Genomic DNA, 14,732 nt, shown 5'->3' with positions numbered 1-14,732 from the left:
GTTATATTTCCTAGTTATTATTTTTAGAAAAATAAGCTCCCCATTATAATTTATTTCCCATTATAATGTTCTTTTTAATATTTTACACTTATGTATAATATATATTGTTTGATATGCCAGGTAAAAGAAACAGTGAAAGCGGCTGAAGGAGCCTCGATCAAGATTCGCACGGAGCAAGGCGCGTACCGCCTGCGCTGGGTGCGGCGCTCGCCCTGGTACCAGATATAGGCACGCTTACCCCGCATACACACTGAATTACTAAACATACCAACAAGAAACGACAATAGTACAATTATAAATGAAATTTTATCATACATTTCTAATATCTATAACACAATATGGCCGCTAGTGTCAATTCCAAAGTTTGACGTTTACAACTGTCACCGAATTTGTCGAAGATGATCAAACTCGGTTACTCTTAGAACAGTTTCAATAAGAAATAAGACCGTACCTTCTCCAAGTGACAAAATCTGTGCTCTCTCGGCACAAATAAAAGCCAAAAAAAAAGTATTTTAAAAACATTAAAAATTAATGACTCATCAAGGTGACATGAAATTTTTAAGCGCCATAAACGTTTCATTCGAAAGTAAAAAACGTTATAGATAAACTATATACTTGTCGTAATCTATTAATGTACTCTTTTACAGCAATATAATTTTATATAAGCAATATAGTATGGTAGCTATAACAACACATGTATGGCATTAACGTTCTTGCGAATGTGTAGGACAGTCTTTATGTTCCATTTTTACATCAAAGTATATTTTATTCAAGGAGGTCCTTACACATTTGACGTAAAGTTACCTTTGAAATGTATTTACCGAAAAACCCCCAAGAAACTCGATAGTTACTATTATAATATAAAAATTACACCTAAAAGGCTACACGGCATAAAAATTTGATATGTAGGCCTAAATATTTTGAATGGGTTTGCATGACATAAGATGTTATTGGATGATGTAAATTTTACATGGACAATAAAATGGCAACACAACGGTTAATGAGAAATCCTAAAACTTAAAATTCAATGCCGCATCTAGCACGGGTTATGATTCTCGCTTTGTACATTCTTGTCGTGAGCTGATGGGTATTCTGTCGCCTACCTTATCTATATTCGTTTTTAGACTATCCACAATTCCTTATACACATATGTGTGACTTGTGTGCTCACTTATACTGTTATAAATTTTGTGAGATTAAAGTTTCTTTGATCAATCAATATTATCCGTTTGTTTTGTATATCAATAATTATTCTTTTTTTATATATATAATTTCTTGTATTGATGTTCATTGAATCATGATTCATATTCAAAAGGTCAAGTTATCAATACACAAAGTTCTACCATCGAGGATATTGCCCGAAGTGAGTTGATAAAAGCGAGGTTTAAAGGCCGGCAACGCACCTGTAACCCCCCTGGTGTTGCAGATGTCCATGGGCGGTGGTAATCACTTTCCATCAGGTGATCCTCATGCTCGTTTGCCGCCTATATCATAAAAAAAAGAGGTAGAGTTAATACTTAATTATTTTATTGAGAAAAAATATTTTAAATTTTTTAACGTCACAATTATGTCATTTTTATTTTTCAACGACGTTTTTGAACGTTCTTAGTTTGAAATTCGAGTGTGATTAAAGAAAGAAAGTGCCATTAGTTAGTGCTTTATAGAATAATCTAGAATAAGACCGGATATATATATATTTATATATTTCTAACAGCACCTTGTAGTCTTGTAAGTGTACGATAATTTAGTCTGCTAATATATATTATATAATCTGTATTATATATGCGTTTATATATTTAAATGAATTTAAAACAATTCGTCTCTGTTTTTAATCATGATTATGTAATTAATATGTATTTTTTATTTGTATGATTTTAAGAAATAATTGTGCTTTTTGTCTGTTTAAATTATTGGTGAATATTTTTGGAGAACATCTTTTATCGTTTGTACCGTTAATAATATTTTTAAATGAAAATAAATTTGGCTCTAAGTATACTGGGTGAGGGGTTACATAAATAATTTCAAAACTAAACTTATACACTAACATTACACATTATTTCGTTATACCATAAATGATTTCCCTTACACTATTAAATAAAAGTATACAGACTAATTAAAAAAATACTTGAAAGAATAAATAATTTATAAGAATGTCAAAACAAGTCATTAGTATAACTATGGTTTGAAATTACAAAGCATTTTGAGTGTGACCCAAAAAAGTCACTTCTCACCAATTTTTTATATAGACAAAAATGAATTTTCCTTTATAATTATACTCTTTGGTCACATGTAATAATAAATCACAGATAATCACAAATGATAAAATTAAAAAAAAATATATAATCTAGTAATACTGAGGATAATAACCTTCATACTGGTTTTCAGTGTCAATTAAATGTCAGAAATATGTATGAGGAGTCAGGGATAAGTTCTATATAAAATATTGAACTAAGTAGTCAACACAATTACATTACAGTTGAGAATATTTTATATATTGATAATATTGTCTCATTTGGTATTATATCAGTCAACCCCACGGATGCAAATTACAAAAAATGGTAAATAAATATTTATACCCTAGCATTCAGGATTATTGTAATTAATTCCGCAGGCTATCTGCGGAATCCATACATACAAACAAATTTTTACTTATTATATCTCGAAAGAGCTTCTTAGATTCGATGATCTTAGTAAATTTAAAATATTGTCATTTTTATTAGGGATGTTATGGATATGTAACTTCGCATCCGGATTTGAATACGAAATTATAGTAGATAGTTTCAGAAACAGATTTTAGAATATTTATAAACTAACAAAATATGAATTTGACTTGATTTAGTATTAGGTATAATCACCGGAAATATTTTAAGTAACTTAGTTTCTGTTACGGATACGGACCTCCATAACATCCCTGATTACCATAACCTTATTCAGGGATAAGTAATCACTTGAAAACATTATCAAAACAAACTAGTGTGTAAAATAAGTCGATCTGATTTTGTATGGGTTTTATTTAAATTCATTTCTCGTTTAACCCTCTTGTCATTGTATTTCTTTTTTCAGATTAAAATAAAATAAGTATATTTTTGTATGAATGATTGTGTGTATGAAACATAGTTTTAAGCGATAAATATTTTGAATGATGTGGTGCATCAAAATTTTTATATAGGTAGGTAACTCGCCTTTAAAAGCAATTTGATATTATAATTTTTCTTGTACTTTTTTTTTAGATTTATATTTATTTATACTAATGAAATTTTTTCGTATCTTTTAAAGCGATTGTTTGGTTATTAATAAATTTTTACTGTCTTTTAAATTTTTATTACTTTGTTTTGTTTATATAAATACATTTAATTATTCTAATAAAGCTTTTTAGTATATTGTGTTTGTTTTTAATTTTGTTTTTTTACTTTTCGTTATAAATTAGAATTTGTTTTTTTTTTTTTTTAGTTTTTAGTAGGCTGTGAAATAGGAAAGTTTTTATAAAAACATAATGAATAAAAATATACAACTATTATACATTTATTCTTATTGCTTCGGCTTAAAAAAATAAAGAAATATTATTATTTTTAATTAGATAAACTTTAGAAAATTAAAAAGTATTTAAATTTTCAGTATTTAACAGTTTTAGTTAAATTATGTAGTCATTTGTAATATGTCTTATAAAATGACATTTATTTTAAAAAAAGAAAAACAAGCCGTTTCCGAACATGACTTCCAAAATAATTAGAAAAAACACAATACAGACAGAACTACATGGTAGGCATGTGTTTGATATATCTAAACACATCTAAAATTGGATGTCGTCGGAATATTAGATGTCATCGATTTGATGTTGACGGGTAACCGTTTTTATCGCATCTAAAAAACGGAATATCGTTCTGGTACGACAAAGCATTCAAAATACGATAACATTAAACTCGTGGAATATTCGCCGTCTCAATTAACTTTACAGTTACCCATCTACGAGAAAGAGATGACGCGAATGTTAAGCCGATTTTGATATCACATTCGTTTCATCTCTTTCCCACAAATCGTACAATGTAAAGTTAAGAAAGACGGCGACATCTGAAATCAGATGTCAACAACGACATTTAATCCAAATATCCAACACAAAAATCGGATACCATGTCTACTACATGGTATAGTAATCGGCATGAGTCGTGAGCACAAACTTGACCTGCGCAGTAGTACATTGTTAGGTCTCTTGGAGGAACGAAGGAGCTGGGGGCGCCGAGGCACGCGATTGGTCTGTCAGTCGATGCTTGGCGTCTATTGGACTATCACTTGTCATTCGTCACATCTGTGCTTACGACTCAAGCCGACTACTATGCAGGTACTTGTGAATTTAATTTCTTACAATAATATAAATTGTTTTTTTTTATATATTTGTAATTATCATACGTAATTATTATAATATTCATAGAATTGAGTAGATAAATGCAAGCAATAGGTGAAAATACAAACGCTTAGGTGCAATTTATTATATACCTAAAATAAATATATATTCTTATATATTATCGTTTTATTTTATGAAACCTATCCCATTTTAACTATAGCTCGTAAATAAACTACGGCTGGTCAAAGTTGTTATGGAGGTGAGGTTTGGAGCTTTTCACGAGGTTACTTCTCATCGGGTTGGATGCATGGGAAAGAATTTCAACTGATACAAGTCAATCAAGCAAGTAATTTACGATGTTTCATTCAAGCATGAAATAGTAAGACCAACAACATAAACAAATATGTGGTTCTAATTTGGACTTGGATTAGATATGGTTCGGTTAAGATTCTCATGTCCTCTGTAAAGTGTGAATTAAAAAAAATAGGCAGACTGGTAAATCGGATCCCTGATGGTAAGGTGTTACAGCCCATAGATCTTACTCGTCAATCCGCCACCAGCCTTGGAAATAAGATGTATCTTCCTCTTTCCTGTAGTTACACTCACAAACTCTACCATCTCGATAGTATCGCATTACAAACGAGCCGAGCCTACTTTACTAGCGTCCGTGTACTTAATGCCACACTGGGCAGTTGGACACTATTTTTTTAAACGCGTTCTCAGGTTTGACCGTCGTATCTGGATATGGAAATAATCAAAAATACCAAAACTATTTTATACTTATGATACGGGGCTCTTGAGTTTTGAGTGATAGCTCTTAATTGAATGTTTTTGCGTAATATGGCATGATTTTTGTAACGGCTACACAGTTTAGTCCAATAAATGAGTAAGGTACAACAATATTCGAGCCTGATGTAGTTTTAGAGGAATCAAAGCTATTTTTAATACAGTTACAAAGATAGTTTTTGAGCTAGAAGCGAAAAATAAACGAGACATTTTTGCTTTCTACAAGTCACGATATCTTGGCTTTTTTTAGGGCACTCTAGCAGCAAAGTCGTTTATTTGGAATAATACATTTGAGTGTGTTTTATTGTAAAAAATAAATGAACCAAATTTTTGTACATTAGGTAAATTAAGATTTTTTGCGAAATTGCAAAAGAAGCGTCTATGTTTTCTCCTGGCAAATACATCGTTAACTGGACTACAATTATTAAGTAAATTGATAACATAAATATTTATTTAATTTGGGATAGTATTGAGGAATGTAATAATTATCTCATATCAAGAATGAACGATATAATTTTATCAGATAATTTTGATAAAATGACCACTGGTACCGCGAATGACATAACACATCTAATAATCGGCAGGCACAATTTATGAAAAACAAACGTAAACTCATGCGTGAATGCGTGAAATAAAAAAATAACAATAATCATTTTATAAAAAATAACTATGAAAGTAATAAACATTTTACAAATATGCTTTTGTTTTTAGGTTATGAATTAATTTAAACTTACAGATCTTCCCACAACTATCAAATTATTGCAATCATTATTATTATTATAAAATACTTTGTTTTGCATCAGATATGTCATAAGAGACGATACATTGACAAATTTTGTTAAACTAAATATGCATCTATTAGATCTAGATTAAATGTATTCAAATCAAATATACCATATTACACAAATAATATTACTTATCCAAGTTTTAATGGCGTAAATATTATTCAAGCTTTTTATAAAATATAAGCGATTTTTAAAACTGGCAACACTGATTCAAAGCGCCAACACTAATCGATTCTCCGACCGGCAGACGACCGCGGGACGACGTATCTGAAGCTCGCGACGCGACGTTGCCACACCGCACCGATGCTATTTCACGACAAACTTGATATCAAACTAATAAGACTTGTCAGAGAGAATCCAGTATTGTACGATCATAATAATGCTAAGTATATGGACTTTAATATGAGAGAGGTGACCTGGCAGAAAATTGGCGACGATCTAAAGAGATCCGGTAAGTGACTTTCGCTTGCTTTTATAATTTACGACGGGACGTCGATACGTATTTACTATGACAACTCGAACGTATCTCGCTTACGATTTGTCTGCGAGAAAATGTTCGCGCGCAGTGACGTTATTTATGATTACGTTTATTTGTGATGAATGTAAACACAATTGTTTTATTTATATAACAATGTTTTAATAATATATTTCATATATTTAAGATGACGGCAAAAATAAATTATTACTTTTTATTTCTTTTTTGCTCGAAGTTTTTTTTTAATGTAATGTAATTGTGATTAAATGAGAGATTAGATCCATTAATCAAGTTAATAGAAATTAAATCTTTTTCAGCCGCTGATTGTAAAGTAAGATGGATTAACATACGAGACGTGTACAGGAGAATCTTAAGGAAAAACTTGGAACCAGGACAACGTCCTAAAATGTATAAATATGAAAGTGAAGTTTCGTTTCTACGTCCATTTTACAAAGACGTAACGTTACAAAATGAGGAATTTGAATCAGATGATCGAAGCAATGACCAAGGGAATGACGACCATGGGGACGAGGGCGCTAACAATAGTGACAATTCAGACGTACCTGATAAAAAACCTAAAATCAAAAGCTATTATAAATCTAGTGTAAAGAAAAAGAAGAAGAGGCGGAATTACGAGGAAGCTATCGACCCAATGAGCACACCTACATTAAACGACCCGGCTAGCCAATCAGAATTCGATTCTACCGATCCTGTCGACGCATTTTTACTAAGTATCGGTGCGACGTTGAGAACATTTTCTCCTTACCATTTAAATCTCGCAAAAAGCAAAATATTCTCTGTGGTTCAGGAACATGATCTCCAGCAAATAGTCGAGAAAAACCAACACAACGAAACAACGCCACATGACATAAAAATCACCTCATCAGAATCAATCTATATGCAATAATTGTAACTAAAAGAGAGAGGATATAGTTTTTGTTTGAAAATTGTTATATAACACTAATTGTAAAAATCATTAAAAAATACTTAATTTGTGCAATATGAGTCAACAAAATCGAACTGACCTTTAAATGGATTGAATTATATTATTGTGTAATGTCAACAAATTTCTTACGTCTTATATTTTAAGTATATTAAGTATTGTTAAAAAAAAAATATGCTTTTTTTAAAGAGTTAAATATTTTTAAGTTAAAAATAAATCTATGTGTCCAATCAATCAACATTTTCACTAACATAACCTGAACTCACTCGTCACTGAGGTCACTACGATATACGTTTATAGTATACGATATTAGAAAACAATTTAGCAAAATGAAAAAGGCAAGACAATGCAATATGTCGGGTCAGTCATAGAAAAAATGGTGACATATATATTTTAGATAAATGCTTGCTGACAGTAACTACTAATTGGATATGACAAATTGTTTACCGTAATAAAGCTGTTTACTTCTTTAATTTTATTACATCACAATACATGTCACTAATATTACTAGCATGGCAATACTTCGTATAAACTATAATATATTGAGTTACTAATAATACTTAAAACGAAATACAACAATTTTTCATCGACACTATTACTTACGCGCCGAGATGACCTTGTTTGCATTGATTTTAAGAACTGAACATCGCGGATTTGAAGTTTAGTTCACCAATGAGTATTATTATATTGATCTAATCCTATACCTCGTAATTCGCAGATGTTAAAAGGCAACGACGTGTTTTAAAGTGATATACAGTCAGTTATACATACATACAGTCATTACCATCAGGCACATGGGGCACTTGCCCAGGGCCGACATCCTGAGAGGGCCCCGAAGAACCAACAATTTACCAAATTAAACCAAAAAATATCTAGCAAAAGGGCCCCAAATTCATGGGTGCCCAAGGGCCCCAGCACAGCTTGAGACGGCTTTGTATACAGTACAGTTCTTAGTGATATGCAAGATACATGCAACTATGGACCTTAAATATTAGACTAGATATTTTAATTTCCTTTACAACATTTGAAATGGGAAACGGGATTCGGTTCAGTACGATTCAATGTCGGACGAATGTCGTTCGTGTGTACGAATGTCACGACATTTAAGAACTGTAACTGAACACTTGACAGTATCATTTCCCAATATAGTCAACACATTGAATGCACGCAAGCTATTGTTTTGCAAAGAAATTAACGTCATCCAAGTTACGTTAAAGCACTTGCTTTAACGTACAATAACAATTACTTAATTGTTTCAACCAACAATATTTATTAAAATATTTAATAAAGGTCTGACGTAATTATAACAAACAACGAATATCATTTTCTAACTCATAACACTTTTTCTGTTAATATCACATGTAAAATTTAACACATATATTAATTCTTATTTAAATATATCACTATAATAATTTATCTCTAAGACATCTTTCATGAAACATTCCATCTTTAATAAATTTTCTATAGTGACAAGTTATAAAGTGAGATTTCTAAGCAATTTCCATAGTAGGGGCGAGTTTCATCGAACGGAACGTGACGTGTCGACACGACCGAATCGATACGAGACGAACTAGAAGATAAAACGGACAAACCTTTCTATATTATATTAAAACTTTTTGTTTTGTTACACCATTAGATCACAAGTATATATTATCTTAACAAATTTACAAGTGCGCTAAATAAAGATGCTTCTTTAAATAAAATACTTTTTTTTGCAAAAAAACTTTTTGGTGGTTGGTTAAACTTTTTTAATTTGAAAAAATTACTTTATAAAGAAAATAAACGGCTTTATGTCATAGTTAAAATATAAATACTTACATTATCTATTTAGTTATTTAAATAAGTACATATTACATTTAAAACATATTATCCGTTGCACTCATTTAAACTTTAAACTGTATGTTCTCAATAATAATTTATCAAGAAGATTTAGATTTAGATTATTTATTTATCGCATATAGTGTCTACATGAGGACTATATCAAACGAGCCAACTTTATTATCTTGGTGTGCGTGACAGACTGTCACTCTCCAAACGTCATACTAATTTACTAGTGTGTGTGTACTCTGTGGCCAACTGTTGGAAACTTGGACAGCTTATCTAGACTTAAGACATATAAATAAAAAAAAAAAAACATTTCAAATTTAGTTTAACACGAATTTGTAGATTGTGACAAGTGAAATATATCTGGAATTATCTTTAACAGAATTATTTTGTTGAGAAATGACAATAGATTTTTTTTAACAATAATAACAGACGCCATTAATGAAAAAAACTTTCACGGAGTGTGAAATGACATCAAAAACTTTAAGGCCGAATGACTCCTATCAATTATAGCTAGCGTAAAGCTAGCTAAAAGGCGATAAGTAGGTGCCATTTGCGTCAGCTGCTAACAATTGTCATATTCTCTTGTTTTTGTGGCTATCCACACGCAGCTGATCAGCGGGCCGGATAATCCATTAGGCAGTACTTTTAACTAGGCAAGCAAAAAGTAAAAACTTGGGGAGTAAGCTATTTATACTTGCATACTTGGGTGAACTAACAATCATACGTTTAGTTCGTTCTAACTACTGGGCCATCTCGGAATAAATATTGATAATTTAGTTCCTGGGAGTCCCATTCAAATAATTTGTCACTTTATCACAAACTAATTCAAACCGTTACCGTTATCGTAACCATTTAGAGCCGAGATGGTCCAGTGATTGGAACGCGTGCATCTTAACCGATAATTTCGGGTTCAAACCCAGGCAAGCACCACCGATTTTAATGTGCTTAATTTGTGTTTATAATTCATCTCGTGCTCGGCACTGAAGGAAAACATCGTGAGGAAACCTGCATGTGTCTAATTTCAAGGAAATTCTGCCACATGTGTATTCCAAAAACCCGCATTGAAGCAGCGTGGTGGAATATGCTTCAAACCTTCTCCTCAAAGGGAGAGGAGGTCTTAGCCCAACAGTGGGAAATTTACAGGCTATTAATGTAATGTAATGTAACTATTTAGGGCGTTTTCTTATTTTATCATTCCGATCCAGTTGCGGTTTTGTCGAAGTTAGATCGAAATAGAGTTGGGAACGCATATAACCGTTATAAATCAGTAAAATTGCCCTCCAGTTACGATTCAGTTGAGGTTTATTTTTATGACGAATAAGTTAGCTTGGAATAAAGAAAAGAAAGAAAGAAAGAAAGAACACTTTTATTTGGGACCGTACAAAACATTTACACAAAAGGACATAAAAAAAAATAACAATAAAAAATGAATTGATACAAAAAAAGTGTTAAAAGAAAAAAAAATACTATATACATATATGACGTGTCCCAAATATAATAGAATAGAATCGTAACCATTAAAAAATAGTAGAATAATCCCCCTAGCCTGTATTAGGAATATATCAATTAGTAAAAACGAGTACAATTGCCTATGTTTAATAAGTTTGTATAATTTTTCAGTACACCAGAAGGCTATAGGGTTGGGAATATCCACAGGACTCTTGTGTTTTCAGTAGTGGAATCAGTAGGTACTTAAACAAGAAAAAAACTCAATAGTAATAACAGAACATTGAAGTGAAGCAAATTCCCAGTAATATTTGTTTTTAACAGTTCGTTTATACCTCAATAATTCATAATTAGAGACAACACTTGACAACACTTTTGACGTATGAACAACACGCGTCGTTTCGAAATATCGGGAATTTGTATTCGCTATAGATTTTATATTCGCTTTTGTAACTTTGATATAATGGTACGTATCGTCTGCTCCTTGTTTTATAATCTGAATTTATTTCGTAATCAGCTGCACACATTACTAACGCCATCTAGTTTAATTTTGACGACCAAATAAAAAAGAACTGATGTTTTTTTTAACTTACAGTGTATTTATTGTTTCTTTGGAAGTACTTTAAATTTAATACAAGTACATGTTAAATTAATAATAATATAAAATATACGTATATGAATATATTATTTACTTTGTGATGGAGTTTTGTGCAAGTCCGTCTGGATAGGTACCTCATCAGATATTCTACCGCCAAACAGGAATACTTACCGGTTTGAAGAGTGAGTGAACCAGTGTAACTACAGGCACAAGAACTTTTTAGTTCCCAAGATTAGTGACGCATTGGCGATGTAAGGGATGATTAATATTTCTCAGAGCTCCAATGTCTCTGGCTGTTGGTGACAAATTACCATATGGTCGCTTGCTTGCAGTCCGCAAAAAACGATGGGTTCGTTTTCGAAAAATCCGCTTGTTTAGAAATACCACTCACTGTGTAATCACGATATCTCAGAAACTGTAACACCTACAAACTTGATATTTGGCAGGTAGGTACCTTATAGCGGGTAGATATTCGCTTAGTATTATAATAATATTCGGATTTCACGAAACTCCACCCCTAAGGTGGTAAAACGGAGGTGAAAGTTTGTGTTTTATAAATTTCATATGTGAGAGATTTCAAATTAAATTATTTGCCTGTGGAAAATATCCCATATTTTTAATTCAAATGTGGTTATCATAAATTTTATAAAACCATGTAAATTTTACAAATAAATTTGCTAAGAATTGATTCTATGAAACTGTTTTCATGACATGCAACTATTTACTTAGTACGTTTATCGTAATCTTTTTTACTAATATCATAATCATAATTAAAATCGCTAATTGACTATGTATGACAGATTCAGATATGATATTTGGACAACATTAACTTTTACAGATACAGATATGATATTTGAAGGACTAGGGAGTTTAAAGTCGACGATGACAGGCAAGAGTTTCTATTAATGAAGTCTATACAACTCTTTGCTTTAGAAGTCTTTACTCGGTGGTAGGGCTTTATGCAAACCCGTCTTGGTAGTTACCACCCACTCATCAGATATTCTGCCGTCAAGCTATACTTTGTATTGTTGTGTTCCGGTTTGAAGGGTGAGTGAGCCAGTATAACTACAGACACAAGGGACATAACATCTTAGTACCCAAGGTTGGTGGCGCATTGGCGAAGGGATGGTTAATATGTCTACCAGCGTCAATGTGTGTAGGCGGTGGTAACCACTTAACAACAGGTGGCCCATTACCTATTGCATAAAAAAGTAGGCTAACTGATCGTTTATCATCAATGGATATGCTGGGATAACTTATTGTAATAAGTACTTGTAGCCGCAGTTTCGCTCGCGTTTTAATCTCAAATTTCATCAAATTCAGTTCAGTGGTTTGGCTGTGAAAGAGCAACAAACAGACATACAGATAAACAGAGTTAGCATCGCATTTATAATATTAGAATAGAAATATGGATTAATCAATAAAAATACAAATGTTGCATAAAATTCGACACGCCTTCCATACCCTTTTGGGCAAATATGAAATTCAGATTTAATATCGTGACTCAAAAATCGACTTCATACAACGGTTCTTACAAAAACTATTGTACGGTCATTTTAGAAGGTTCATTTTTAATATTGAATTATCGTCGATTCGGCAGTTTCAACCGAGAAGAACCGGTAAGAAGTACTTTAACCGGAATTAGTTATCATTTTATTAATCAAACAAAATATACGTTTAATCTATCGTATAAAGTTATATTTATGTATCCTGTATTAACACATCAACGAATATCGTACTCCAAGCTCAAGCTTCGAGTACGATATAATGAACAGTGAATTGTATTTAAAATGTTTGAAAAGAGTAACTACTCAGTTTCTTGCCGGTGCTTCTCGGTAGAATCTACAATCCGAACCGGTGGTTGCTTTACTTTTAATATAGTTTTATAAATTGACCATTCAAAAGGGCTTGTAAAAGGCTACTTCAATTAAGTTTGATTTTGTATTCGAGTGTACAGTAACCTTTATTTAATTGTAGGTATTAGTTTTGCGGAATCTGATTATAGAATCGAACATCCTACTCCAGGAAGTATATACTAACTTTGTGACGTCGAACGCTTCGAGCTACAAGTATATCTTTACTTTTCTTGTATATACAATGTTTGTGACTATACTTCTATTAAAATCGACGATTTTATTATGTATATACCTTAATTTGTCTTCCAATATAGTTTTTTACATGAACAATAATTTGACATTTGTCCCCTAAAATGGTCTAAACTTAAATCGGGTGTAACTTCAAAGCGCAGGTACTTATGTTATAATATTTTATACCTCCTTCGAAACATGATGCATCTTGTGTATAATTTGTAGGTATTTTATAACGTGTATAGTATATTGTTATATTAATTTAGTTCAATTACGCATTACAAAAAACCGTTTTGACTTTTATTAGTACAGACAGTTGAATGTCTATGACAATTAGTTCACCTAACTAAACATTATACACCTAATCTAGTTATAATTATTATAACTAGATCAGGTATTATGCTATACTATTAATAATAATTATCATGAGTAATAATGTCGCAGGCAATTACAAATATAAAACAATTAAAGGTATCGGATATACATTTATACTTTCTACATTAAAAATTACGACAGAAATAATAAAATCCAAATAGTTTTAAATAATAATACGAAAATTAATATTGTTTAATTTTCAAGTTGAAGAAATAGCGGCTATAAATATTGTGGTATACTAAATGTTTAAGACGTAATACCGTCTCCTAGTCGCAAGGGAGCGGAGCTCGGCGTGACCGCGACGTTGCCGTCCCGTGCCGTCGCCTGTTCGGCTAGTGTTACCAGGTATCGAAATGTTTTGTAAGTATTAGGGAGTCATGTGTTCAAAATCAAAGCAATATATATTATAAATTAAAATTTAATATAAAGCATTTTCATTGATTTTTATAATTTAATTTAAATTATTGATGTTATAATTTTCTAGGCGCGTTGAATTCAATTCATGAGAGTAATTTCATGGTGAAGTTTTTTGAAATCAAATTGAAATCCTTTATTCGATATAAAAAAAAAAAAACATTACAATTACGTAACTACTTATTGTCAAATTATAAACTATTCTTTGCTCAACAAACTGCCAATTAAGTGTCAAGATGCTCGAAAAAAACTACTTCACGCCTTATGTTTTATTAGATTAAAGATAAATACATAAATATATATCTTCAATAAAAAAGATCAAATATTTAAGACTGTTTTATGTTGCCGGATCAGTTAGATATTCAAGATATCTTAATATAAATAGACGACTTACTATATTAAGGTTGTACTTTAAAAAATATCATAATTCAAAAACTTAAAATTTTATTTTTTTCCTTAATTAATATTGCACAAATGTGATAGCTAAGCATTCGTACTGGATATAAATTTTCGCTCGTTGTACTTATTTGAAAACGCATTATAGCTAAGCCCGGCTATATATAAACTCACCGTCTGACCTAAATTTCAAAGTTATATTATTTCATTTTATTTTTTATCTTAATGAACTAATACATCAACTCATAATATGATTAAACTA

General features: G+C 31.3%; 2 protein-coding genes across 2 annotated transcripts in view; both read left to right on the top strand.

Annotated features, from left to right (window-relative positions):
* The window catches only part of LOC125073641 (vinculin), a 46,999-nt gene extending 45,505 nt beyond the window's left edge, over nucleotides 1-1,494 (top strand). The window contains exon 25 of the mRNA XM_047684534.1: nucleotides 121-1,494. Within this exon, the coding sequence (XP_047540490.1) occupies nucleotides 121-228 (108 nt within the window). The 3' untranslated portion in view covers nucleotides 229-1,494. The remainder of the gene's footprint in view (nucleotides 1-120) is intronic.
* A 4,657-nt stretch (nucleotides 1,495-6,151) lies between these two features.
* Nucleotides 6,152-7,543, top strand: LOC125073741. Its single transcript, XM_047684755.1, has 2 exons — nucleotides 6,152-6,360; nucleotides 6,702-7,543. Exons 1-2 carry the CDS (start codon nucleotides 6,213-6,215, stop codon nucleotides 7,289-7,291), a joined length of 738 nt encoding a protein of 245 aa, XP_047540711.1. The 5' UTR covers nucleotides 6,152-6,212; the 3' UTR covers nucleotides 7,292-7,543.
* The last annotated feature ends 7,189 nt before the right edge of the window (nucleotides 7,544-14,732 follow it).

The sequence above is a fragment of the Vanessa atalanta genome, chromosome 25 (genome assembly GCF_905147765.1).
Source record: "Vanessa atalanta chromosome 25, ilVanAtal1.2, whole genome shotgun sequence".
NCBI lineage: Eukaryota > Metazoa > Arthropoda > Insecta > Lepidoptera > Nymphalidae > Vanessa > Vanessa atalanta.
This window is presented reverse-complemented; position numbering and strand designations above follow the sequence as displayed.

Excerpts from the sequence above, each read along its gene's own strand:
- LOC125073741 (XM_047684755.1), top strand. The coding sequence starts at position 6,213 with ATGCTATTTCACGACAAACTTGATATCAAACTAATAAGACTTGTCAGA. Across the intron at positions 6,361-6,701 it reads CGACGATCTAAAGAGATCCG|CCGCTGATTGTAAAGTAAGA; the intron begins GTAAGTGACTTT and ends AATCTTTTTCAG.